The 26,502-nt window shown below is 30.2% G+C and overlaps 2 protein-coding genes and 1 long non-coding RNA gene across 11 annotated transcripts in view; 1 reads left to right on the forward strand and 2 right to left on the reverse strand.

Moving 5' to 3' along the window:
* The window catches only part of LOC107997579 (DNA-directed RNA polymerases I, II, and III subunit RPABC3), a 59,345-nt gene extending 35,746 nt beyond the window's left edge, over positions 1–23,599 (forward strand). For all 9 annotated transcript variants that reach the window (XM_017056269.3, XM_062074774.1, XM_017056272.3 and 6 more), the window contains one exon: positions 23,099–23,599. In XM_017056269.3, coding sequence (XP_016911758.1) covers positions 23,099–23,216 — 118 coding nt within the window. In that variant the 3' untranslated portion in view covers positions 23,217–23,599. The remainder of the gene's footprint in view (positions 1–23,098) is intronic.
* Positions 5,702–7,830, reverse strand: LOC133666077 (uncharacterized). The gene is made up of 2 exons (XR_009829659.1): positions 7,627–7,830; positions 5,702–7,225 (listed from the first exon to the last, which is right to left on the reverse strand). It is a non-coding gene; the product is annotated as an uncharacterized LOC133666077 (long non-coding RNA).
* Positions 23,600–24,394: 795 nt separating the features above from the next.
* LOC107997588 (dynein axonemal assembly factor 10) lies at positions 24,395–26,027 on the reverse strand. Its single transcript, XM_017056285.3, has 4 exons — positions 25,675–26,027; positions 25,032–25,532; positions 24,838–24,935; positions 24,395–24,767 (listed from the first exon to the last, which is right to left on the reverse strand). The coding sequence occupies exons 1-4, from the start codon at positions 25,939–25,941 to the stop codon at positions 24,560–24,562; spliced, it is 1,074 nt and encodes a 357-aa protein (XP_016911774.1). The 5' UTR covers positions 25,942–26,027; the 3' UTR covers positions 24,395–24,559.
* Positions 26,028–26,502: the final 475 nt, after the last annotated feature.

Genomic DNA, 26,502 nt, shown 5'->3' on the forward strand with positions numbered 1-26,502 from the left:
AAGTATCTCAAATAATTTTTACAGTTTTAAAATTTTATTATTCAATAGATTTTTAGTTTTTGTAAAAATTTACTCGTTCACTCTTTTTATTCTCAAACTCTCTATCATATCTATCATATAGAAAAATTTATTATCTTTGATACTTTGATATCTTTGATAATTTGTAATTCAAATTCTTCATTGCAATGATTTAAAATATTTGATTTTAAAATTTCATTATTATTATTTTAGTATTATATTTTATCTTATAAAAGTATTCAAATTCAGGTCAGAATTTAAAGATATCAGTTAAAAAGAAATTATAAAGAATTATTTGAAAAAAATAAAATTAACAGTATCATCATTATATAAAGAAGATCCATATTTTTCATCCTATATTCATCATATCACGCTAAAATACGGTCACTCTGAATCTTCAATGGCTCGTTCCCGTTGTTAATGTTATTGTCTCATTTAGGGAATTTCTCTTCGCGGTGTGTGTAACTCGAGAGTTATTCTATAGATATAGAGTGATAGATACAGAGAGTCGGCGCGTATATATGAGCTTGAGTTACTCGTTGACGTCACATAGCGGGCGTAGAAGGGGACGAAACGGTGGTTCGAGTTATTCGATTATGTTACATTAATCCCCCGTATTCCGAACTGTATGATTCTCCAGCCTCTGCTTTGTCCCTACAATTCTATATCTGACTAGGGCCTCTAATTCTGCCATAAATACATGTTATCCATAGCATTTAGATCTTTAGTAAATTTTATTATGAAATAGAAATTAGATTTTAGAAAAAAAGGTATCCAACATTTTTAAATAAAAAATTTTTAAAAGCGATGTGATAATAGTTTTATTATTTTCTTTGAATGTAACGAATATTAATTTAGTGGAATTATAATTTTTTCATTAGGACAGTGGGTCGCAACTCCCTTATAAAATATTTTATATCGCTGTTTTATTAGGATAATTTTGAATATATATATTTATATAATAAATTAGAAAGAATTTATATGCATAAAATAAAATTTTTGATCGATATCATAAGTTATTATACATTTACAAATTTTTCTAAAGAAAATAAAAAATTTTAATTTTAACAGTTGGCATTCCTTTAATATCCATGTTGTTCATGGGTCAATTGTAATCGAATAGTGTTTTTTCGTTCGAGTGATCTAGGTCAATTAGCGTCGATGATATCGACATTTCTCGAATCTTTTCCTCTCTCTATGCAAATACGCACAGTGATTCATATGTTTTATAGATATGTTCGTGTGTTAAGAGAGTTAATATTACTCGGTCTTTCTTCTAATATTTCTTCCCGACGAATCATTATGGCTGATTCGTTATTAACTATACAAAGTCTATTTGCTTGTTTACTCGTATCAACACATCTCGTATCTTCGAAACATAAACATAAATTCTCTATGTTCTGCCAGAACGTTTTACTTTTTACCTACATACGGCGAATTGAAAAGTGTAGAAAATAATTAGTTAAATATGCATGTCAAATATTTATAAATTTTCTGACAGTTAGTCTTTTATTTTATTGCTTCTAATAATGGTACAAAAATTTCATTATTTTTTCATAAAGCAGCATAATTAAAATTATTTTTTTCAATCTAGCAATAATATTCTTCTTATCGTATATAAGAATAACTTACACGGATAATATAACTTGTCTTGGACAAGGATTAATCCATATTACAACAAATTATTATTAACAAATCAAATATATCGATACGTATATATATTGTTCTTAATAAAAGAACGGACCAAAATAGAACATTATTTATCATCATTTCGATTTACAAGCGGATTCAATAGGATACCATGTTTTTTCCCTCATTTAATCCATTCAATTCTCCCTCGATATAATCGCAACATTCCTTCAGCTTTTCACTCCTTTCAAAATTCTTTTATCCCGATTGATAAGTCAGGAACGTGTAATGCATAATTCATGAATCGATCTCGTCGCTATCGCAATTTTCCAACCAACGGCTTTTTGTAAATAGCAGTGCGTGCGCCGACTTCCGTTTCCGAAATACTCCATGTACACATTGCCAGGTATATTCTCTCTCTCTCTCTCTCTCTTTCTTCTCTCTTCACCTCTCTTTGACCAGTCATGTTCCCGGACATGAGCTCCAGGCTCTTCGGTTCCCAGGGGTGACCCAGTTTCGTTTATCCCCCTCACGGTCGTTCCGTACTTGCCTGGTGAACCTCCACCACCTACGGCGCACATGTACACCTACGCACATTCGTCGGTCTTTTCCGGATATGGCTTAATCCCTCGTTTCTCCTTCCATCTTTTTCCAATCAATTTTTCCTCTAATAACTCCGTGCCTCGCGTAGATTTTTTTTTTAGCTTCGTTGCTAAAATAGAATTTTTGAGAAATTTATGTGAAAAATTTTGCATTGATTTATCTATTTTGTTTTGAATAGGTTAAGAATTGTAAGGTAGAAATGATGACTTGTGAGAATTAAATTTGATAAATATATTCAATTATAGCTGTGGACAGTGGATGGTTTAATCTTTGTTTTTTCGTTCTTTTTTTTTTTTTTCGATTCAATTTCAGCGTGCTTCCGCTTTTTCATCGGTGGAATTCTGGATAGTATTGATTTTTTTTTTTATTATTAGTTTGCTATTCACATTTGTTGGACTAGTTACGAATATTGTGATGAAAGATTATGCTGGAGGAAATATAGTTTTGAAATTTAAATTTGATAAAAATCAAATCGACATTTGTCATATTGAAAAATATAGGTCAAAATTTAAATAATTTTATACAAGCTCTTCTACATTTTATCTTTTTCTTCGTTTTATCGAGCAACAATAGTACGACTTGCGAATAATCTGGTAAAATTCAACTACTTGTTGAATCTGACCCTGAATCAAGATCCGATCGAACGAGTCTACTTATCCTTCCTCCCATATAAAATCAGCATAAAAGATCTATTAATAATCCGTTTCTTCAGACGTGTTCATATAATTTCAGTTTTTATTACACGAACAAATCTCGTGCAGCACCGGGAAAATAATTGATTCCATTCCAAATGGGATAGAATTCCATGTTACTTCTACTCGTATATCATAATTAACTCGTAGTCTTCCACAACAAAAATCTTCCACAAAAACACCCATACCCATAAATTTATCCACTCGTTTTTCTTCCCTGTTATCATCGATTTTCTTTAGTTTCCATTCCACGCGTATTCTGCGTATTCTCGTTTCCCTCCCTCCTCCCCCACATTGTCTGTCTCTCTCACGCGTGCAGAGGCCGTACACGTGTTCGACGTTGCTCTCTGTCCTCCCAACGATCTCTGGCTGGTACGCGACTCGCACGCGCGTACCCTTGCCAGGAGAACACTCCTGGGAAAAGGTCAGACAGTCAGAGGCCCAACCTACGAAGTGAAATTAGGTCAACCCCTGATGGTCGTTCGTGCATGAATTCCCTGCTTTTCTCTCTCTCTCTCTCTCTCGGATCATAAGGAAGAGACCTTGTTGCGCTTGTCTATTTCACTCGTGTAGCCCGCAGGCTTTCTCGAAAACTATGCACGTAATAGTTTATACTCTCGGCCGTAGAGAAATAGGTTACGTGGTTTTGAAATCGAAGGGATGAAGCAACACATTGTTGCTTCGAAAGTGACATAAAAGCGTAAAAACACACTGTAATAAAAATTTTATCTGGGTTATTGGTCGGTGGAATAATCTAGGATGAAAGGATGATTTAGAAGAAGAAGTTTTGTTATTTCGAATTTTGTACAATGGAATAAGATCAAGTGATATTGAGTAATTTTATCGTTATTATATAAGAGACGATGATTTAGAATTCGAGCAATGTTTTAATATAATCTCCCGTGTCGAAAACGGGATGTTTGATATTGTTACATATTTGCCAAGTTGAATCATATTGAAGAAGGGTAATGGAAAATTAACAGTCAACCCGAATAGAGAGTGCCTCTTGATAAGCCAAGAGCAATTTCGTCGATATTTTATCAATTATTCAAGCGAACAGAGGCATAGATGGACGGTGTATCCTTGGCCCTATTATCGAGCAAACTATGGTGCCCTTAATATGCTCGAAGGTTAAGCCTGGCCAGTTATAAAGACGTCTCTCCCGCGCGCAAGAAACGAAAGCTGATTATCAGTTAATCGATAAAAAGAGGTGTCTTTCTCAACAACCATCAGGTGTTTTCTTCGGAATAACTTCAAAAGGGAAATTTTAATAAACTTCTAAAATGTTTTCTTAAAGATTCTCCAATTCTGACATATCTCAGATGTTTACGTAAATATTCTTCTTCTTTTGAATAAATATGAAAAATCTCTTTGCGAATCTTATTTTGCAAATACGCTTTATCTTCATCTCATCGAATGCCAGCAATGTATAACGGAGAAAAGGAATATTTAAATTCATTTGTCCGAGATCCAATTTATTTTTTCTTCGAATAATCATGTCGAGACGAAGGGGAGAGAAAAAAAAACTTTTTCTTGGTCGTTAAATATGCCTGAATGGGGAAGAAAATGTTTCGACGAGGGAAGAGAGTTTGAAAGTCGAAACTTTGAAAGCGGAAATGTTTGAGAAATCAAACTCTTTCTATCCGTTCTATTGACCGAAAGGTGCCATTTTATTTCTGTGTCCTTTTTTTTCTGTTTACAGATAGAATTACAAAAGATAGAAGATAGAAACATTATTATAAAAAAGAGAAAAAAAGAGAATGTCATTTTGCGTTATTATTGGCAAGATTGTGATAGAAATCAAAAAGCAAAGAGTTGAAATATAATTTTAAGAAAATTCTATAAGCGAACTAAATTGAATTATTTATTTAATAATTTTTGAAAAAACAAATAGAGAATGCAAATAATATAAAATAAATTCTAAAAGATAAAACTTTGCAAAAAATTTTATGCAATTATTGTTGGTAATTTTATTTATTGTTTATTCTGATGAAAAAAAAGTAGGACAATTGGAGAGTATATATAGTTTTTGACTTCTATCCTTTATGTTAAATTCAAATACGTACATATGTGCTTTTAATATACTCTTTCAGTCGTGCATTCTTTCGATTTAAAAAAAAGTAAAAACGTAATTTTTTTTTTCGTGTTAAATTTAACGTTAACTTTCCACTTAACTGGATAAAATCGCATTTTAAAATACGTTTTATAATATTTCGTATTTTCGATATTATCTTTCAAAGAGTTTCAGTAACGATAAAAGGTTTCTGATGGAAAGAAAATGGCGCTCGGTTCATCTATTTTTCACCGTAAAGCAATATACGTATCCGACAATTTCCGAGAACTCATAAATGACAATCAGATTGTATCCCCTGAAATTAAGGTCAAGTTAAGCAAAGCATTATAGGATTTCTCTCAAACCCTTGCCACTTCCTGGATGGGGGTTGAAACAGGCCTGTTAGTCGGCTGCCAATCGCAGCTCGGTCGCTCGATCCAATTACTCGACCTGTCTGTCCTACTCGAGAGAATACTAAGTTACTTTGGTGCATATTCTCTCTACTTATAGTGTGTCGGAATGTTACGCGAATACGATTCAGAAACAATTGGATTAAAATCTGAAAAAGTCGATAATTTAAAAAAATATTTGTATAATGGCTATATAGAAGTAATAAAGATTTTTAATTATTTTTCTATCGTAAATAATTAAAATATATTCTATATACATAAATCATATCATTAAAAAAATTATATTACGAATGACATAATTGCGATACTTCGAAATAAATTTATTATTCAAACAAATTAAAATATACAAGAAGAAAGTGATTTATTAAATTATTTCGTCACTCATTATGTAACGTATTCGTGCATATGCAGAATATGGATCATTTAAATTAATCGCAAAATTTCAAGTCTTATAAAATTGCTTCTGTCTATTGGATATCACTCGACTATATAATCTGATTGGTTTAATTGGTTTGCTTTTTTTTACCACTAACAAATTTTATCTGTGTAAACGAATAATCAATGTATATTTCGTTTTCTTGTTTTCCCCTTGTTTCGTTTATTTTTTCATGTTTTATTCTCTTATGTACATTCTTCTTCCCTTTCGTATCTTGTTTTTGCTCTCGATGCTTGGATGCGTTTATGGCGCGTACTGAAACCATGACATTGAGACGTGGAGCATGTAACAGTTCCGGACTTTCGCAGCTAGAATAATCGAGTCTGTGCTGTACGACGGTGTTCGCTCCCGTATTCCCGGGGCCACGTGTTGCATCGACTTGCCTCGTACCCCTTCGTGCATCTCCGGCTTGCTCGGTTTCTAAGTAGAAAAGTTCGATTCGTGGTCAGACAGGGCGACGCGGCCTTCGAAACGCACTGCGGTCTCCTAGAGCTCTGTAGTTTTTTTAGATTCCTTCTTTTCCTCTCCCTCTCTGATTTCCTACCTGCTCCCCGAGGCCCTGGGGATAATTTTATTATTGTTTACGAGCTTGTCTACTCGACATTCCTACCATTGTATAATATATTCTTGTTAATTGACAATTAAATCATTGCATAGTCGATCATAATCGGATCTCGAATTATAATTCAATTGGAATTCGACTAATTCAGATTATTAACTGCGCATGCGTGAACTAATGCCTACAAGTGCTATGACAAGTAGATAGCTGTTTTGAAGATATTTTTTTTTTGTTTCGTAATTTTATTAATATTTTTAAATTATTAATTTATTATAAATTGTTTCAAATCTTTTATTATAAATTATTAGATATAATATATGAAATGATTCAATACAACTTATTTCTTCCGTTTAACGTCGTTAATTTTGAACCCGAGCAATTCTTGTTAACGAAAGCCAACTGCGTACATCAAATTTGTCAGTGTGCCAACATTTAAATCAACTTTATTACTTGTAAAACAATGCCTGCTTTCACGACAGATTTGAAATTTTGATAGCACGAGAAATGGAATAATCACAAATTTTCATGTTTCTTCATATAGTCAATTGTTTTATGTAATCAGTAACAATACGAGACTTCTCGAACATCATTGAATCGTATTAACCTCTCTGGCATCCGACCTCTCTCGTGGACAATCACTTTGCGTTGGTCCTTCCTAATCTAGCTATTAATATCGCTGTATGGCTGGCTTCAACAACACGCGTCGAAGGTAATCGATTGCCTCGATAATATAGATTGTGTTCGGTGATTGGCAGTGTCTAATTTTGGATTTGCAGCATACAAGCTCACTTGAATCTTTGTTCCGGAAAGATTTACGTAGGCGAACTAAAAATTCGTAGTTTATATCTTCGATTTTTTGGAATTCAATGGTCTTTTTGGATTGAATTAAAATTCATCAAACATGAAAAGATTGATACGAGAAAGGATATTAATTTAATACGAATAATCAATATCTTTATGATTATAAATAATTGAAATATTGACTTCCTGATAGAAATTTTAAAAATCGGATAATTTGATATTAAGAAAATATATTTTAACAAAAAAAGAAAAGATAATTTCAAATATCATAATTTTATATATTCGGACAAAAAAAGTAATTTTTTACACATAGAAACTCCAAGAGACTTTTCAAGTTCACTAAATTTCATTTCCAAATCTCACGGTATTTTTAATTTTAATTGCCTTATACATAAAACCAATTCCTCGTCTCCAAAGAAACGTACTTGAGTCATTCGCTATGCCGTAGACGGCATAGATGAAAACACCTAATCATCCGCGACTTATATAATCTCCCAACAAGCGCACACGTCGCGTTGAATTTAGTCGGCTGTGGCGGCCATATTGGTGTCTCTGCGCGATTGTATCGAGAGAGTGGAAGAGTCCGTCCCCGGTTCTCTCTCGACGGTAATCGACTCTCGACGATGCATGCTGGGTATTGGATAGGTGGGTGGTGTTACAGGGTCGTCCGTGGATGTTGTCGGGGAAAGAGACGCGCCGCGCCGTGGCGGAGGGAAGGGGAAGGTAGGGAGAAAGAAGAGGTAGAGAAGGTGCCTCCTAGTGACCCCCTCTCCAGTCGACTGCCAGAGGCAAGTGTGGAGTGTAGAGGTGTGTGTTAGAGCAGGAAAAGGAGAGAGACAGCAAAGATATATATATATATATATATATAGAAAGAGAGAGAGAGAGAGAGGTTTGGATATTCGAAGAGAGAAGTAAAGATAGAAAGAAAGAGAGGGTTAGTAAGCTGGGAGGGACAAGAGGAGTGGTGGTATGACAGGGACAAACGGGCCACGACCGAGAAAACGACGCAGGAGCGCGCAGGTGCGCTTTCCTCGCGCGATACGTTGTTGTTTTACGAGACAACGAGAAGAACCGACCGCGCGCGCGAGATACTTGAAAGCGCGTTTACATAGTAGCCAGTCAGCCAGAGAAGGATCGCCGATTGTCTTTTATAAACTTTGTCATTTTTTTCGATTACAACTTTTTCTTCACTATGTTTATTTCTTTTATCTATACATAATGTCATTCCAATTCGATTTATATATTCTTCTATATCTTTCGATTTATATTTTCTCTGGCTGATATTGGTAATCTTGTGTAGCGCGTTGTAAACGTTATTAATGTATTCCCAGCAGTAGTGTGTTCATCATTGTCGTCGTCACATCATCGTGATGTCGCGAGAGAGTGAGATCGTGTCGCGATAGCGTGTCAGTTTTCGCGTACGTTGCGTGTGATACCTCTCTTTAGTCCGCTTCTCGTCGTGATGTGTTGCGTGTGCTGCCGTCGCGATCGTCATAACTTATATGTCTGTTGTGTGTCCCATCGAACCGCGTTGCGCCGCTTGCAGCAACGATGACGAAAGTGTAAAGCACAGTGGGTAAAGTGGTGGTGAGAACGTTGTTGGTTTATTGGCAGTGAAGACATGTTCTAAGATTAAGTCGGTCCCAGGTTCCGTCCACCTGGCAAGGAAGGCTGCTGTTTCTACTTTATCTCATTCTCCCCTCCTCCTTTCTTGTATATTTGATTCTACTTCTTTCGTATTTGGCAAACGATATTTTGCTCTTGTTGCATCCTCTTTGCTCCTTCTTTCATCTTTACAGATCTAAGATCGCATTATTTCTCTGTTTCTTAATTTTATTTTGGATCATTTGATTTTTCATGATGTTGAGTAATAAGCAATAAATGTTGAGAAATGTAACTTGGATTAGATTATTTTTGAAGTGAAAGATTATAGTTAATATTTGATTTGAGATGATTTGAAATGGCAGCCTTGTTTTTCTTGTTTTCTTTTTTTTTTTTTTGTTTTATTTATTTTTTTCTTTTACTTTTTTATTGCTTATTGTCGAACGCAGCATCGATTACGCAGGTGAATATCGACGAACAACTGAGTCCAGCTGACGTCACGTCTAACACGTATGATATATATGCCAAGTTAAAGATACAATTTTTAGATTTACATGTTTAATTGTAATTTATATGATTCTGTGCGGTTGAAATTCCTGCTGCATTCTTTTATTCATTAAATTCTTTTAGTTCATTATCCATGTATTTAATAAATTACTTGAATAATTAAATAATGTACGTACATACGTACAGATAGTTGCATGAGAATATCTTTTTGAAAGTACAAAGAATCCATATTTTTTTTATATTTATTACAATATTCTTTTATAAATATAATAATTGTATAATTTAATTAATTAAATGTAATAATTGTTTTTTCTAATTGATGCAATATATATATTCTCTCTAATTATCTTGAATTATTATTTATTTGATTATTTGATTTTAATTAGAAATTTGTGTTAATAAATTATTAATTTTTTATGTTAGAAAGTTGCAGCCAATAAATTTTTTCATGCTTCACGGAATCGTAAAAATTTTTAAAAACTAATTACGAACTTGCATTATCGTCATTACTTCTAGCGTGAGAATTCCATTCATAATTGCTAATTAGCGATCGATAGTGCTTTTGATCAAAAGAGTGAGTTACATAGACTGTTCCATTATCAATGGAACACACTTGAGGAACAATGAATAAGATTATAGAATAATAATTTTGATTCATTTTATCGCCGATTTAACATTTGGAAAATTTATGAACGATGTTTTTGATCATTTTTTTTTTTTTCATTTTTAAAAATTCCAATGATAAAATTCGAAATTTATATTGAAAGCAATACTTGTCTGTTATCTTGACCTACATTTTTCGTTCAAAATCAATTGACTACTCAAGGCCACTTCCCCTTCCTTAACTCAATATAGAATTCTCGTATTATTTATTTATTTATTATTTTTACGAATAATTTAATGAAAACAACAAAATAGTTTTGAATAACCTCAATTTATTATTAATTAAACAGATTGCAAATTAAAAATACAATCTTGTAATCTCTTTAGAATATTATACATCAAGACAAAAACATATATTTCCCAATTTTAATCAACTTCGATTTAAGTATTAAAATTTATTTCATAAACAATTGAAACTATGCATTTCTTTATTTATCTGCAGCTAATCTAACCTATAAAGCGAAATATAAATTTTTCGTCCTTTTTCTATAACCATATACGTCATTTCGTCGAACTAGAAATTAATTAAATAATAGATCATATCGCCGAGAACAAAGTCAAAAACAAGTCGAACTATCCCTTCAGGTTAAATCGTCCTGAAATGAAATGAAACGTGTCCTGTATACGATTCGCGTCGATATTAAAAGTAAAAGCACACGTGCGCGAAAATAGCAGGTGGCGCGTACGGTGGCTTTACTCTCTCCTCTTTCCTCTCTCTCTCTCTCTCTCTCTCTCTCTCTCTCTCTCTTTCTCTCTCTTTCTCTTCCACTTCTCTCAGGATCGATGAAAATTCAGGGACGATGGTGAGCCGCGCGCATTCAATAATTAGCGCTAATTATATTTCGCGTGAAGGTCGCTCACGCGCGCGGAAACTACTAAAAGCGGCACCCGTTTGTTCGACGCGTATTCGATAGCCACCATCCACCTTGGGAATCGATCGTGTTCCCGATGCGGTGACCTATATCCATCCGCGTACCCCCGGATATCTGTCCCGAGACGACTCACGGGCTTGTTCCTTCGACGCGTGAAAAAGGAAGTGGAACGCGGATTCGATCGAATATATTTTCTTCGTTCGACGTCTCAAGACAGCAGTAAAAATGAGAGGCGTGGTTTTATATTATTCGATTCCCTGTTTTAAATAGAATTTTGTGCTTCAATTACACATACCAATTTTATATCGATTGCAAGTTGTAATCATTAAAATCTGTTCACGTTTTACAGAATCGTAAGATTTATAGTACAGTAATAAGAATTTTCTAATAATTTCTTTCTGAACGCAAAATTCCAAGAAACGTCACTGGTTATATAGGTGAGTTTAATCCGGGCAAAATGTCGTTTCTCGGTTTGTGCTCGGTTCGTGGGAAGGAAAGATTGATTATCTTGAAATGAAAAAAAATGGCAAGAAATATATATTCCTTCGTTCTTCTTTTACAATTTCTGTTGAATTATTATTTTTTTCATTAAAGATAATTAGTTTTGTTGAGTCATTGGTGATAATTAATTGATGTGAAATAATTTTTATTTATTGATAAAGTTTGATAATGATTCTTATATAAATTTGTTAATGAATGAATTTTTTTTTAAGATTTTTTTTAAAGATTTTTATTAAAAATACCAATGAAATTAATAGGGTTATTGAATTATACAGGATTCTTCAAAATAACAATTTCAAATTTCTGATTAAATATTATATATTGGAAGATATTCGATTTGCATAAACAAATAATTAAAATCAAAATATTTCTTTTCGGTCTATATCTACGCATAATCGTGTTGAAGTGTTTTTAAGTCACATGTAAAATCAAATTATTATCGGCGAAAGATTTAAACATAATCTTCATTGAAATTTGAAATTTTATCTAAATCAAGTTTCTTATCTAAATCAAATTTTATTTAATTAAATTTATTTTTATCAAATTCAAAATAATATTGTTCGACAGATTATATGATTTTTTTCTATAATAGATTCGAACTTCTAATATCGATTCAACCATTAAATGACAATTCCAAGTAGATATATTATATCGAAAATTTAAACGTGTAAAATTTTTAACGATCATATATTATAAAATAAATATTCAATAACAAGTTGTGGTCAACTTAGTTGGTCACAAAATTTAAAAAATATCAAAAAAAATTAATTTACGACATAATGGTTTTAAAAAAAGTATATAATATTCATAAAAATTTATACTTAAAATAATATTAATTTTTTTCGGGATTAATAAGTATTATTTTCGTTCTCTACATACAGGATAGTCTGTTTTAAATATTCATTACCAAATTAAACATTCGCGTTGTAATCGCGTGCAAGATTCGAATACCGCGCTTATATTTATGTTATTATCGAGAACTTGGTTACAAAATATTATATAATAGCCCAGTTTCACAACAAAACGTATCATGCGTGGTCAAAATTATCTCTAAAAAACACCTAAGCGCGCGTGGTTATGCTTGAAAAAATATCGATGACCTTCGTTGCTTCGACCGTTCGACTTGCAAACAATCATGCTCTATTTTTATTCTAACATACTGTACATCCAAGTATATACAACAACAAAGATATTTCCTCTTTATTGTTTCATACGTAACACGTTTTAATTTCACCTGTGATATTTATCGTTAACGATTAAACGATTCGATGGACCGGTACATTTATGGTAACACACGTTCGATAATTCAATCTAACCTCTTGTTTCGGATCGATTTTTCTGACTAAATCATATTTCAAAGCGTTAAGGTCGTAGGATGAAAAAGATAACGCCCCTAGACAACCCGAATGGTACAAATAACCCTGAGCTTTTTCGCAACCCTAACACCTGACACACAACCTCGACACACGCCGTAATTACGAGCGTGTGCATACATATATGTATATATATAAAATGGTCGTGCATCGAATGTACCACTTTTCTCTGTTCTCCTCCTCTGGTTTCGAGGTTAGGTGGACACACATTTACACCGTGGCCCAACGCCACGCAACTTGGCACAGGTTTTTCGGCCAGTATTGTGTAACACATTCGCCGTCGTCCGCTCGACAAGGCGCCTTTACAAGCGCAATGTCGTACCGTCTGCCTAGTCGCGACTAGTTCTTCTCACGATGTCCCAGACTGCGGACTTTTTTTTCTGATCTCGCCCGCGAACGCGACCGGTTCAAATCACTTTCAGTTCAATGCACAGTGGTCCGATACAAAAGTAATCTCTTTGATAGGAGAAATCGATTCGACTTTGTTGAATTTTATACTGGTTGTAAAGCCCACAGTGGTTGATTATAATTCTCTATAAGGGTTTGTTAATTGGTGCATACAGTCATTTGACTCTCATGTGTTTATTTTGTGTGTGTAATTTTTAACATTTTTTCTAAAATCTGGATCGTTATGGAGAGCAGAAGTTATTTTTTCAAATGAAAGATTAATATATATTCTTAGATTGATCACTTCAGGAAATAAATTCAAATGTATCGGATAAAATAGATAGATTTTTATATAGTATCATGTGTTAATTGATAAGAGTCTTTTATAATTCGTTCCACAATTGGAATGTGAATATGAATAATCTGTATATGTGCATATATACACTCCCTACCAGATCAGTGAATGATTCACAAGATATTCGTCAGCCAGTGACGTTCATATTAAAACAACGTCACCGGTCAGAAGATCCATTCCGTCGTCTCTCCGTATTATGCTATTAGAGTGGAAGGCAGAATCGATCGTTAAGCTCGTTTAACGGCAAAGTGGTCCAATTACAACCACCACAGCTCTATGTAGCTTTTACCTCGTCTGAAAACTACGTTGATCGTTTCTGGATTTTTCTCACGAGCATTTGCTCCACTTTCTTATCGTTTTCCATTTTCTTGTTTAGTTTTAATTTTATTTTTCCAATTTTCTCTGTTTATCTATATTAAATTTTAATTCGCATAATTTATAAGATCAATATTTTCAATTTATTTTTCAAAGAGAGAAAAATATATCAGTATTCTAAAGAATTCTTCAATTCTTCTAAGATTTATTTTTTTCTTATTAGAATAATTTTCTTTGATTTCTTTGTTGAAACTTTCGAATCAAGAAATCTTATTTCATTTAAAAAAATAAATAATTATAAGCAATTAATCTTTGTTCTTTGACATCTCAATTAATGGTAGCACGCATGATAGCAGCAATTGCTTTTAGTATGTTTTCTTTCATTTATCTTCAAGCATTGCCAATATATATTATGAGAAAAATTGATTTGGATCAAATTCTAGCCAGTAACTAGTTTCTGATAATAGTGATCTCTTAAATTCTTTTATAAAAATCAAATTCTTAATTGTGTAAACAAAAATTACAAATGCAATCTTAATATCTATTTTATATTTGCTCAATTTCTTTTTATTATCATGAAATAATAAATATACTGTAATGTAATATAATATAAACGTATATTGTTTCAAAAAAAATAAATACAGTTTCTAAATTAAATTTTCATTAATGATTTTTAAAAATTGAATTCTTTAATGAACAGTATTCAAATGATTAACATTTTAATATATAATATAACAAGAAGAACGCTATTAATAGCATTTTAGTTACGTACTACTAGCTTATCTTCATCTTCGCTATAAATAACGGTTTAGTTACCAAAGTAGGTTCGTTTGATTTTCAATTTCCTCTTTTCCCTTTAACCTCTATTTCCATAAATTAATGGAATCTTTCCTTTTTAAGTTCAATCACTACACAATAGTTTTAATATTCTCCACACGAAGCCTAAAAACATCGTTCTTCGATCGTTATATCGTTTGAGGAAACTCTGATTTAGAAGGAATCGATATATGCGTGCGGATTGTATAACAGTCGAGATAGAGGTGAGAATGCAGCGCCGTTTCTGCTTGCTGCTGCTGCTCTACGGTCACACGTCGTAGTTCACTGTGGCTGCTTGCTACAGTACCACGACTACTACTCTAGTCGTCAACTAGTCGTCGCGCGTGTCGCGTGTATTCTTTCTCTGTGTAAATCGTATCGTGTTTTTCATCATGACACAAAATTTGCGATCATTTAGTTTCCTTATTGTACATTTTTTTACATATGTTTATCAAAAATTGGTTTTCATGTGCTTTGTTCTAACTTTTTTCTTTTTTTAAAAATAAGGTTATAATGGTGATCATCACATATACACGTGTTCTCGCTCTAACTAGAATAAATTAGATAAATATTTATTGGATTGGTCGCTTCAAAAAGATATATTGAGAGATATCGTTTTAGAAAAGTATATTTAGCATCAATTTGATTTACATAAATATTCTTTTTTTTTTAAAGATTCTTTTCGTTTAGAGTGGATTTTTTGATCGGGATTTTTTAAATATCTATGGAAAATATTTCTTTCCAATAATTATTCATATGATTGACCAAACAAATATATTTATGAGGATTACTTAATATTGGAAACGATCATAAGATTTCATCTTTCAGTCGATTGGATATCTCGAATGTGAATGTTGTTCCCGCTTGTAGTCGAGGTGTCGCTGTCGTCTTATGTATCGGACTGTGCACAAGTTAATAGTAACGTTCGAAATACATTCGCGTAATAATTTTTCGTATAAATATACAAAGCTTGGCCAGCAAGGAAAAGCTCAAATTCCGAATTGATTTTGTCGAATTCTTGAACACAGATTAGATTCTTCAAGGTCATAATTGTGTAACATTAAAATCTTGATCGTATTCTATGCAATACGGAACATGAGTTGCAGTTGCCCATTGGCGGTAGTGCTCGATGAGACAGTGTGTCACAAACACAACTACGCTTGTTTTTCGGTTCGGTTCACGCGTCTCAAGTTTATCTTTAACCGTTCATGGTCGATCTTTTGATTATATAATCCAAAGTGAATTGTAAACTATAATTGATTCGATAGTTTATTCATCAAAATGTAATCCTTAAGCAACCAGTGAATATTTTCAGCCGTGTTCGGCATGATTGCGTAACGCATGTGAATTACAATTGTTTCGTCGATAATGTTGCGTGGTGGCGCATTCAAATAACATGGGATCCTTTAGTGTTTTTCAACAAATCGATCATTTTTAAATACAATTCGTTATGTTGTGTAATATGACAGATTAATTAAATACACGCCATGAATCATTATTATATTACTCTATCGGTAAATTAAAGATACGTATACCAAAAGTTAATAGTAATAATCTTAAATTTGTGATTCATTATTTTTATCAATTTTACGAGAATATTATGAATATTTCTGACAAAATTTCATTCATAATTTTATAATTGGATTAATGAAATCTCAAAAATTATTTTATAAGACAGTTATGATTTTTTCTCATTTTTCACAATACTAAAGAGATGATCTATTTATATTATAATAGAAAAAACGAAAAAAAGAATTCGTAATAGAAATGGCACGCAAGGTTTCAGTAGTGTTCGGTCAATATTACCGAAGGTCTAAGCCGCGAACATGATTGTGCAATAACGTGTCCGCTTCTTGTGCCATTATTGCACTCTTAAATGCATCATCACGTAACTAGTCTCTCGGTAGCATCGGTGTCGTTCAAGAACTTTTACGAGTCTTGTGTAATCGACTATATTACACGTATTTTTCTTCGTAAACGACATTTAAGATTTACGATATTTAAGATTTTAATTCGTGGATAAATATGTGACGTAAACATTTTAAATTAAATCTCTTGCAAATAGTACTATTAGTAAATAAATTTACAAATAATTAATTATTAATTAAAATAAATTTTAAATATTAATCGTTAAAAGATATGAAATTTAATTGAAATCCTCGGATAATTTAAAAAATTAAAAAAAAACAAAACGCGAATATAATTCTTCTATGTGAATAACATTTCATTTTTGTGTGACGTCATGTGACGTAATCCATACATATAAAACAAAGAATTTTTTTAATAAATCAGTTTTCATTTCATGTTCAATTTAAGAATTATGATAAACGAATATAATTTTTATTTGATACTTATGCTTCAGATATTTATGTGAGTAATCAAGAATTTGTTAATTTTAAAAGAAAAAGAAAACATTAATTTTAATTATTAGTTTAAAAATGTTATATTAACCGTAATGAGTGCGTCCCGACGCCAGGACGTCGCGGCACCGGGGACAGTCTATTATTAGCGACGTCTCTTCTCTTCATTTGACTCTTTAACGGCGGAAAGTAGTATCAGCTGACATTAGATAGGCAGTTCTTCGCATAACCCTTTTTTATTGAACTATCAATATTAAATTAAAAATTATTCCACGTTAATAATTGTCAATATTTTGTTTAAAATTTTTATTCAAAAGATTATACTTAAATCTTTTCATTAAAAGAAAAAATGGAATATAATATATTAATATAAAAAAATCTGTAATAACGTCGAAAAATATCATTCTTTTTTTTCCTGCAAAAAAAAAAAAGGAAAATGAACCGAAAATTTAGTTTGTATGATGAGAATTAATTAATCCAAACTATTAGCGTGTTAGAACCATTGAAACTGGTAACATGAAAATGAACGTTCTTTTGTTTCATCCTTTCCTATTGTCCTTTAACATGACGGGAATAAAACCAATGAGAGTGAATAGTCTAGTTGCTAGTCGGAAAGCAATTTGCCTATGGGCTTGGCGTGTTTCTTTCTTTTTCTCCAATGTCAGACCGATCACATTTTCCACGAAGTAGAAAAGTACTTCCGTTGAGTGTTAAATTAATGAGAAGGAAGTGGCGCGATGTCTCATGATTTGTTAATAACATAATCGAATTATAGGCGCGAATAAAAAATCAGATTTAAAAAAATATCCTCGTGTATAATCCTATGAATAAAAAAACAAATTTTAAATCTAATAAAGTGTAATGTTCGAAATGTAATCGAATAAATCGGATAGAAAACGACGGTTTCCATAATAGATTTTCAAGGAAATTCTTCCTTTTAAAAGACAATAAATATTCCAGCGTGTAAAGAAGTTAAATAAAGCAGATCATGAAAAATAAAAGTAGAAAAAAAAGAACAACGAAGGAGATGACAACACGAGCGAAAGATAGAAAGGGAAAAAAAATAAAGACAAACGAGAGAGCACGATCGAGAGAGCTAACGGAAGCGAGCCAATATGAGATTACAGGGCAGTTGGGGCTCGTGCCAGATGCGCGTTTACACGGGCCCTGAATACTGTAAATGCACTATCTGGTACGACATCTCTCCTGTCACCGCCACCAGAGTAACGGTCACCAAGCTGCTGCTTTTCGGCGGTGCGATATATAATTAAAGAAAAAAAAAGAAAAATTTCGGTTATATGTACATATATACGTATATACGTAAAATAATCAACATTCCTTTTCACCGGATTGCTTTCTTTAAAAAGGGAATTGCAAATAATAATTTTATATTTAATTCTTCGAACTATATTTTATATTATTCTCGAAGAGAAACCATAATATCATATTCTTTTTTTTTGCTGAATTTCTGATCTTCATATTGAATTATTTATGGCTCGAAGGATTAAATATCATTATTAAAATGTAATTTCTTAAAAAGATTCTTTTGTATTTTTAAATCATAATTTCTCGAATTGTTTAATGTTTATCGTATTAAAAAATAGAAATTGTACAAAATATATCAAACTTTCAAATTCGGATATGTTACGTGACCGATGATTTTTACAATAAATGAAAGGAGGGGGGGAATGTTTTGTAGGATAACTTCATTGTGTATCGCGATGAACAACGAGGGTGAAGATTGCGTGTATTTGTAAATTCGCATCTCTATCCTCGTTTCTGTATCATCCCAGCTAAAAGTCCACTTGTCGCCGATGCAGTGTCATTGAAAACATTGCCGAGATACAATATTACGTTACGTCACATTCTCGCGAAGACGAGATCAGGAAACAATTGGATATGTGAAGAAAGACGATGGGATTAGGTTACTTGCAAAGTATATCGTGTTCTGTTCCGGTATCGCATAACGTTTTACATTACACATTGAAGTTCGATTTTATAATACAATTTATCTGTTGAATGAATTTACAAAAAATTTAAATAAAAAAAAAATTAATGATCAAGTACCTTTTACAATCATATTTGGAAAAATGTTATTTGTACATCGTAATGAATCATTAAAAAATATTATAGTACTTTTATTGAGATTGTTAATCTTTTATCTCTCGCCTATCATTAAACTATCAATATTTTAATTTGATATAACATCTTGTTAACTGATAATGATTGATTTTTTTGAATGATAAGATTTGTTTAGAGCAAATAATATATTTTAATATTGAAAAAATATTTATATATCAGTCTACAAGGTGATATATTGTAATATACTTATTTGTATGATCAAACTTTTTTTTTTAAGCTAAATAAAAATGTATCGAAAACTTGGATTATTATAAGTTGTAAAAAAAGTAGAATACATTGAAATAGAAAAGAAGATATGTTACATATTTCTAATAATAGAAATCAATCGAGTAATAATTCAGAATTGAAATTCCCTGATTTAACGACGCACATCGTGTGCCAGAGTGCACGCATCGAATGCGAGCGTGTTTGTATGTCTCTATGCGTGTAGCAACTGGTTAAAATTGGAATGTAGAATGAGATTGTGAAATTTATAACTTAAAACTAGAATATAGAACATTTGTTAAAGAAACCATGACATGTACATATATAATATACATATATGTATTATATACGCATAATTTAGTTTCTTTCTTGGTGGAAGATCACATATATAACAAGATCTTATAGACTACTACAGATTACAAAATTACAAGTGAGGTTAAATGAATAAAAATGACTAAATTATTTTATACAAGATCAGGTAAACTTGTATACAGTTTCCATTTCATTCTATCAAAAAGAATATTTATATATGTAATTTGATTTGGAATTTTATATTTCATAAATCTAATAATTTCAGAGTATAAAGAAATTATATTGTTGTATATTTTTTGAAATCCTATGAAACATATATTCCATAATTATGAATATATATCTATATATCTATATAGAAATAATAAATAATAAAATCTTATCTATATAAAATAAAATAAATAAAAATCTTTCAGAAAAAAATTTTATTATAATAAAAAAAGAACAAAATCTTTAAGTATGCAACTTAAATCTTATGACAATCTTATTTAATCTTATTAAATCTTATTTAAATTTTATTGAAATTGACATTTAAAATAAAAAAATAGAGAAAATCAAAAACATACCATCAATTTGAATTTAAACAGTAAAAATATTTTTGCATAGTACAATAGGTATTGTCGAGTTCATGGTTAATACAGATTCCGTAATAATTACGTTCATGCGACATAATACCATGAACTACACGCAATACAGACATACATATGAGATATGGGAAACCTGTTTTGATCGCCGTGGCGCTTGTGTCGCAATAAATTTCCGACGTGTTTACTGGAAAAAGAATTTCATCAACTTCTCACGAAAAGTCAACAAGACTTTCTTTTGTTGCACAGTTTCTTAGTATTTTTTGTATAATTGTGTATAATGTAAACAAACTCGTGTTCTTGGAATAGTTAAATAAAAGAATCGATGTATAAATAAGAGAGTATCAGTAATAGTTGTTTTTCGCAGTCGACTTGTTTTTTTTTGTTCTCATTTTTTTTCATTATTACTTGTATCCATCTCTCGTTTTCATAAACACAATATTTATATGTACGATATATTCGACCTGTTTCGTTCTAGCCCTTTTATTTGACACATTTTTATTGTTACATTATATAAGATGTGTTTCCACTTGAAAATATTTTTTATTATCAATCGCGTTCAAAAATAATATTTATTATATTTATGTAATTATAACTTATTTATGTATTTACGTAGTTTTTAATTTATTGTTCACATTATATATAATTATCTATAGGAAAGTTTTAGAAGAAACTTGTCTGAATATGAATATAGGATTCTACTTAAGATTTCATCATTATAGATGAAGCCAGTTGACATTCATGACGATTTGGATCTAAATTTTCACAATATATATTATAATCTTTTTTAAATTAAATCTTAGACAAATTTTATCCGTTAATATCTAGTTTAAAGAATATATATATGAATATATATGAATATATTAGTAAAAGATTTTATGAAAAATTTATATATAAAAATTTGTTATATAAATTAAAATGTAAAACTTCCATTGTTGTCATGAATTGTCATCTTTTTTTATCACTACTCATTGTAATTATAATGACAATAAAAATCATGTGCTGTGCTGCATCTTTTTCATCATTCATTTCATTCCATCACCTTTCAAAAATATTGTTTCCCAAAATGTTATTTATTTTCATTAATTATTCCAGAATTGATAGAAATTTTTTTTCATATTCTTTTTTCTTTCAAAATTAAAAACGAAACTTATTCGTGAAATATATTTCATATGCTGTCTCAAAATGCATATATATAAACATATATATATATATATATATATATATATATATATATATTTATGTAAATTATATGATTTTTCTTAAAAATAGTTTGTTTTTATATATTCATATTTAAATTTTCGGTAGTACTCTTAATGTTTGTTACACGGTGTTAAAAATTTAAAAAGTAAAAATGTAAAACATTTAAAGAAACGTAACATTTTTTTATTGCAATTAATATTTATATATATTATATATTTGATGATTATCATTTAGTATATCATATTTTTTAAAAAAAGAACTTGAAATAATGTAATATTATAAAAATCGATATAAATAATATCTTGCTTCATAAAATTGAATATTTGTAAAATAATAACTTGTGAATGATTATTGAAAAATATATTTCATTACCAATGTCACTTTGAGAATATGTAAGTTAGCCAATATCTGAGAAGTTTAATATAGAGATACTTAATTGAATGAGTAGTGACGAGAAGAGAGAGAGAATGAATAGGTGGGGGCAAAACTGAGAATACTTCGGTTAAAAATAATCAGCTCTTACTGTGGATGGTCAGAAATTTGGGAGCAAGGTCAATCGATAACAGCGCAACTTCCTAAACATGTGTGTAAATGTTTCCGCTTGTTTAAATATTTACAAATCACTTACGGATATATATCACTTTTTTAAGATAAAACATAAATAATCTATTTATTGTGTATTAGTAAATAATCATTTTATTTCTATTATATTTTTATATTTTCTTGTAATTAATTTCTTGTACAAGTAATTTTGATAAACAGTTTTTTAAATAATTACATTTTCATATATTTTTCAAAATATTCAAAAGTATTTATTATCATAATAGTAATTAAATCTGTATAAAAATAAAACTTATTGTTATTGGAAAATGCTTAATTATAAAAATGTATCTTGCTCTATGAACATACAAGATTTTATTTCAATAAAAAAAAATCTTTGTTTAAAATAATTAAAATATATTCAAAAATTTTAAAGATGAATAAAAAATGATTATATAATATTATTAAGGTTAGGATTCGTTACGTCTCTTTTATTGTTTTACATTATAAAATATTCAATTGATGTATTTTTTTATCACTTTTCATTATTATTTACATCATTTATCTCGTTATAATCATATAAAATATTTAAAGACATATCAGTAGATGCTTAGTTTATAAATTTAGCACCAGAAAGAAGCTGTATTTCTATTCATCGAATTCACCGTGGAGCAGCATGTGGAGGGAATGCTTGACGAAAGGGATGGATTCCTTGGAAGAATTTTTTTTGCGATTGGCATGTTGGCAGTGTTGTTAGCTGGTTGTGTGGCTACATTGTATATACGACCGCTATCGGCACTGCAATTATGACGATCGTAGGGTCCGCGGCCATAATTGAAAAGGTTTTAAATAGTATTGATCATGGAGTAATGGAAACATAGATAAATCAATACTTTGTAATTATTAAATTAGTGTATAAAATTTTGAGAGTTAGTTAACTTTTATTTTAAATAATTTTTCAAATTTATCTTGGATTATCTATTATATGAAATATATATATATTCCTCCTCCCCCACCCCCAATATTACATCAGTATTCTCCCGGTGATTAGGAAATTAAAATCAGATGAAAATTTAGTATTTTAAATAAATATATCCATATTTTTAATTTGGTGATTCATATTAAGTGATGACTTACATTTACTGTTTTTTTCCTCTGTTGCAGATCTGCCTACGTATCCTTTGGAGGATTGCTGATGAGGTTACAGGGTGATGCAAACAACCTACACGGTTTCGAGATAGATCAACATATGTACTTACTCATGAAAAAATTAGCGTTCTAACTATGTTACATTTGTTATAACTTAGTTATAACTTTGTTATATGCTACAATTATAACTTAGAAAATATGTATTTTAAATATACTCTTTTTTCATGAGAAATTATTTTAAATATAAGATAAAGATAATTGAACTGATCAAAAAAATATTAATGATTGATATGCGTGCGCAAAAATATATTGTATGTGCATTTGATCTAGAACAGTATTTATGTAAGAAGAATGTTTGCTAATTAGTTGATCATTTCATGATCACATCATATTTTTCAGTTCATGAATATTTTATTAAATATTGTCACTGCCATTGGGATTCTTAGATATATAAATAAAGTATTTTTAAAATTAATTATACTATATAATAAAGATATTTTTTTCATGTAAAAATAATCTTCCATCTGTGAAATTTCTATTTATCCTATTTTTCATGTAATAAAAATTATAGAAATTAAAAAATGATTAATTAAGATAATTGCTAATTATTTATTAAATTTTTAGAAAACAAAAAATATTTAGATTAATTTATAATAGAAATATTTTTTATAATAATAATATAAAAATAAAAATTAGAATTCAAATTAATTTAATTAAAAAATTTCCAATAAATTTATGAAATACAAAAATTATTCGACAATGAAGAAAAATTTAATTTCGTTTTGTTGCTGTTCATATAAAAAGACGCCATTTTGGAGAACACGGAGCCAAGACTAAATATGTGATCCAATTAGAACGCGTACAGCTTCAGTGAATATAAGAGGGAGAGACAAAAAAAATGTATAATGGTGACACGTCGTTGCAAAAGGGGGAACAGCCAAGAGCTAATTTATGTAATTAAACTCGCGGGATTCCTGACCTTGTACGGCTGAATGCGAACTGGCAAAGGCTGGCTCAAACAATGTGGCATAAGTGCACTTGGCGTGGGTCTCGATCTTCAATATGGCGGTTTGATATTGCATAACACATTGTATTACAAGATGGCTGCCATTTAATAAGGGTTTGATCCTAAATAGATTGGCCCAATAACATATAATGCGCTTTTATCTGACCGTTCGAATTGCGAAATTGCGCAATATACGTATACTAAGCTGGCTGCGATAAAAATCAATAGGTGCAAACAAGTGTCGCCATCATATAATAAAAATTTGTAACATATTTCAAACAGTCGATAACTTAGCAAACAATTCATTTTAAATTAAATTAAATTAATATTTATTTACAATGGAATTTGTTTCAATATAATATGAAAGATTTACATTCAATAATATAAATAGCACAATGTATGTAATGAAAATGAATAAATAATATCCTTTTTGTATTAAATATTAAAATGAATTTATTCTATTTATTTTCTTAAAAAGTATTAAGTTTCGTAGTGATAATCACCCTTAAACACTGATCAAATGCAGTACAAACAGCTAATCCTTGTTTGTCTGGACTCCAGTCTAAAGAACTAACAGGTTGTGATGAAACTGTAATGTTTTGTAAAAGTGTCAAATTGCCAACAACTCCTTGATCTATACCATCTTTATCTACTATTTTTCGTTTTTCCGGATAATTACTAAAACAATTCAGCAATGAAAAAAATCATAAAAATTAAAGATAAAAATAAATATGAAATTTATAATTACTATTTCCATAAGCAAAGATTTCCTCCTCCACCACAAGTAACAAATATTTCACGATTTTGTGGTAAATGTCTAACCAACCATACTGTTGAATTATGAGCCTAAAATAATATATATATAATATATAATATATATTATTTATATATATATAATATGCAATATAATTACATTAGATAAATATTATACTTTAATCTTACCTTTTCAGTTAAATAAGAAAATCCTTTTTTAGGATGTTGAGTCTTTAAATCAAATAAATAAAACTTTGATTCTAATGTAGTAGCTACTAATTTATTCATTGGAATATCTTTTCTATCAAATTCAATACTACAAACTCCATTTTTGAGATTACTTTCCCATAAAAGTGCCATTGCTTTTAAATCAAACATTTTTATATCTCCATTATCATATCCTGCAGCTACTACTCTTTCTTCAGAATTATATGAATTTCCAAATGTAACTGCCCAGCAATCTCTACGAGTTTCACCTTCTTTAGGTTCCATTACAGCAACTGGCCGACCTTTCAATCTAGGATCCCAAACTTTAACTCCTCCATCTCTAGAGCCAGTTACTATTTCTGGTGCACCACATCCAATACTTTGTCCAGCTACACCATCAATACTGTTTATAATTTCTTTGTGAGCACAGACAGTGTAAATTGGTATTGAAGGATCTTCTAAATTGTAGATATTCAATTTACCCTAATAAAGGTAACTTTAAGTTTTCTGTATGTAGGAATAATGAATTATTAATCTTATTTATGTAATTTCATTTTTTCATTTTTTGGAATTATATTGTTTATATATTACATTTTTTATGAAAATCATAAATCATAAATGATACCTGGAAATCACCAGTTGCTAAATATCTGTCTCTTAAACTAGATGCTTTAAAAGTTCCACATTTTATTGGTTGTGATCTTTCAATATCTTTAATAAGATTCAATTCACCACTAGAAACTTCATAAATTTGTATAATGCCACTACCACGAGGACGCGAGCCCATAACTACAAACTTTGTGCTACACGGAATCCATTTTGCGTCAAATAATGAATAATTTACAGATTTCTCAATATGACAAATTATCTGTGGTTTTTCAAATTTCTCCATACTTTCAAAATTAATTATATGATACAATAATTAGACTTTTAGAGTTTGGAAAATTGATTAGCTCTTTTAAAGCATAGATAAAATATAATATAGATTTTACATCTTAAGATATCGTAGTCACGATTTAAATAATTCACTTTATTGTCGGTATGATAATGTGAAAAATTCTAATATTTTTTTAAAAAATGATGCAACAATTAAATATTATAAACAAATTTTATTTAAATTCAATGAAATCAATGTCATTTCTATAATATTATAGATAGAATATATATAAATAAAAAGAAAAAATAGTAAGAAAATAAAAATTGAGGATTAACGCCATCTCTTGAGTATTTTTAAATAAGATTTTTTTACATTTCTCGATTATGACGCTATTTTGAATCGATAAAATTGTATATGAATTATGAAAATAATAACTATGTAATAAATTCATTGGAAAATTAATCTATTTTATATTTAGTCTGCGTTTAATATCTACAAACTAGTCTACCATCTATGTAAAATATTTAAAAATAATGCCGGGAAATTAAAATTCTTTGTAAAATTATATTTTTATTA

Source organism: Apis cerana, linkage group LG5 (assembly GCF_029169275.1).
Source record: "Apis cerana isolate GH-2021 linkage group LG5, AcerK_1.0, whole genome shotgun sequence".
Classification (NCBI taxonomy): domain Eukaryota; kingdom Metazoa; phylum Arthropoda; class Insecta; order Hymenoptera; family Apidae; genus Apis; species Apis cerana.

Excerpts from the sequence above, each read along its gene's own strand:
- LOC107997588 (XM_017056285.3), bottom strand. The coding sequence starts at position 25,941 with ATGGAGAAATTTGAAAAACCACAGATAATTTGTCATATTGAGAAATCT. Across the intron at positions 24,936-25,031 it reads TTTCTTATTTAACTGAAAAG|GCTCATAATTCAACAGTATG; the intron begins GTAAGATTAAAG and ends ATATTATTTTAG. Across the intron at positions 24,768-24,837 it reads AATCTTTGCTTATGGAAATA|TAATTATCCGGAAAAACGAA; the intron begins GTAATTATAAAT and ends GAATTGTTTTAG.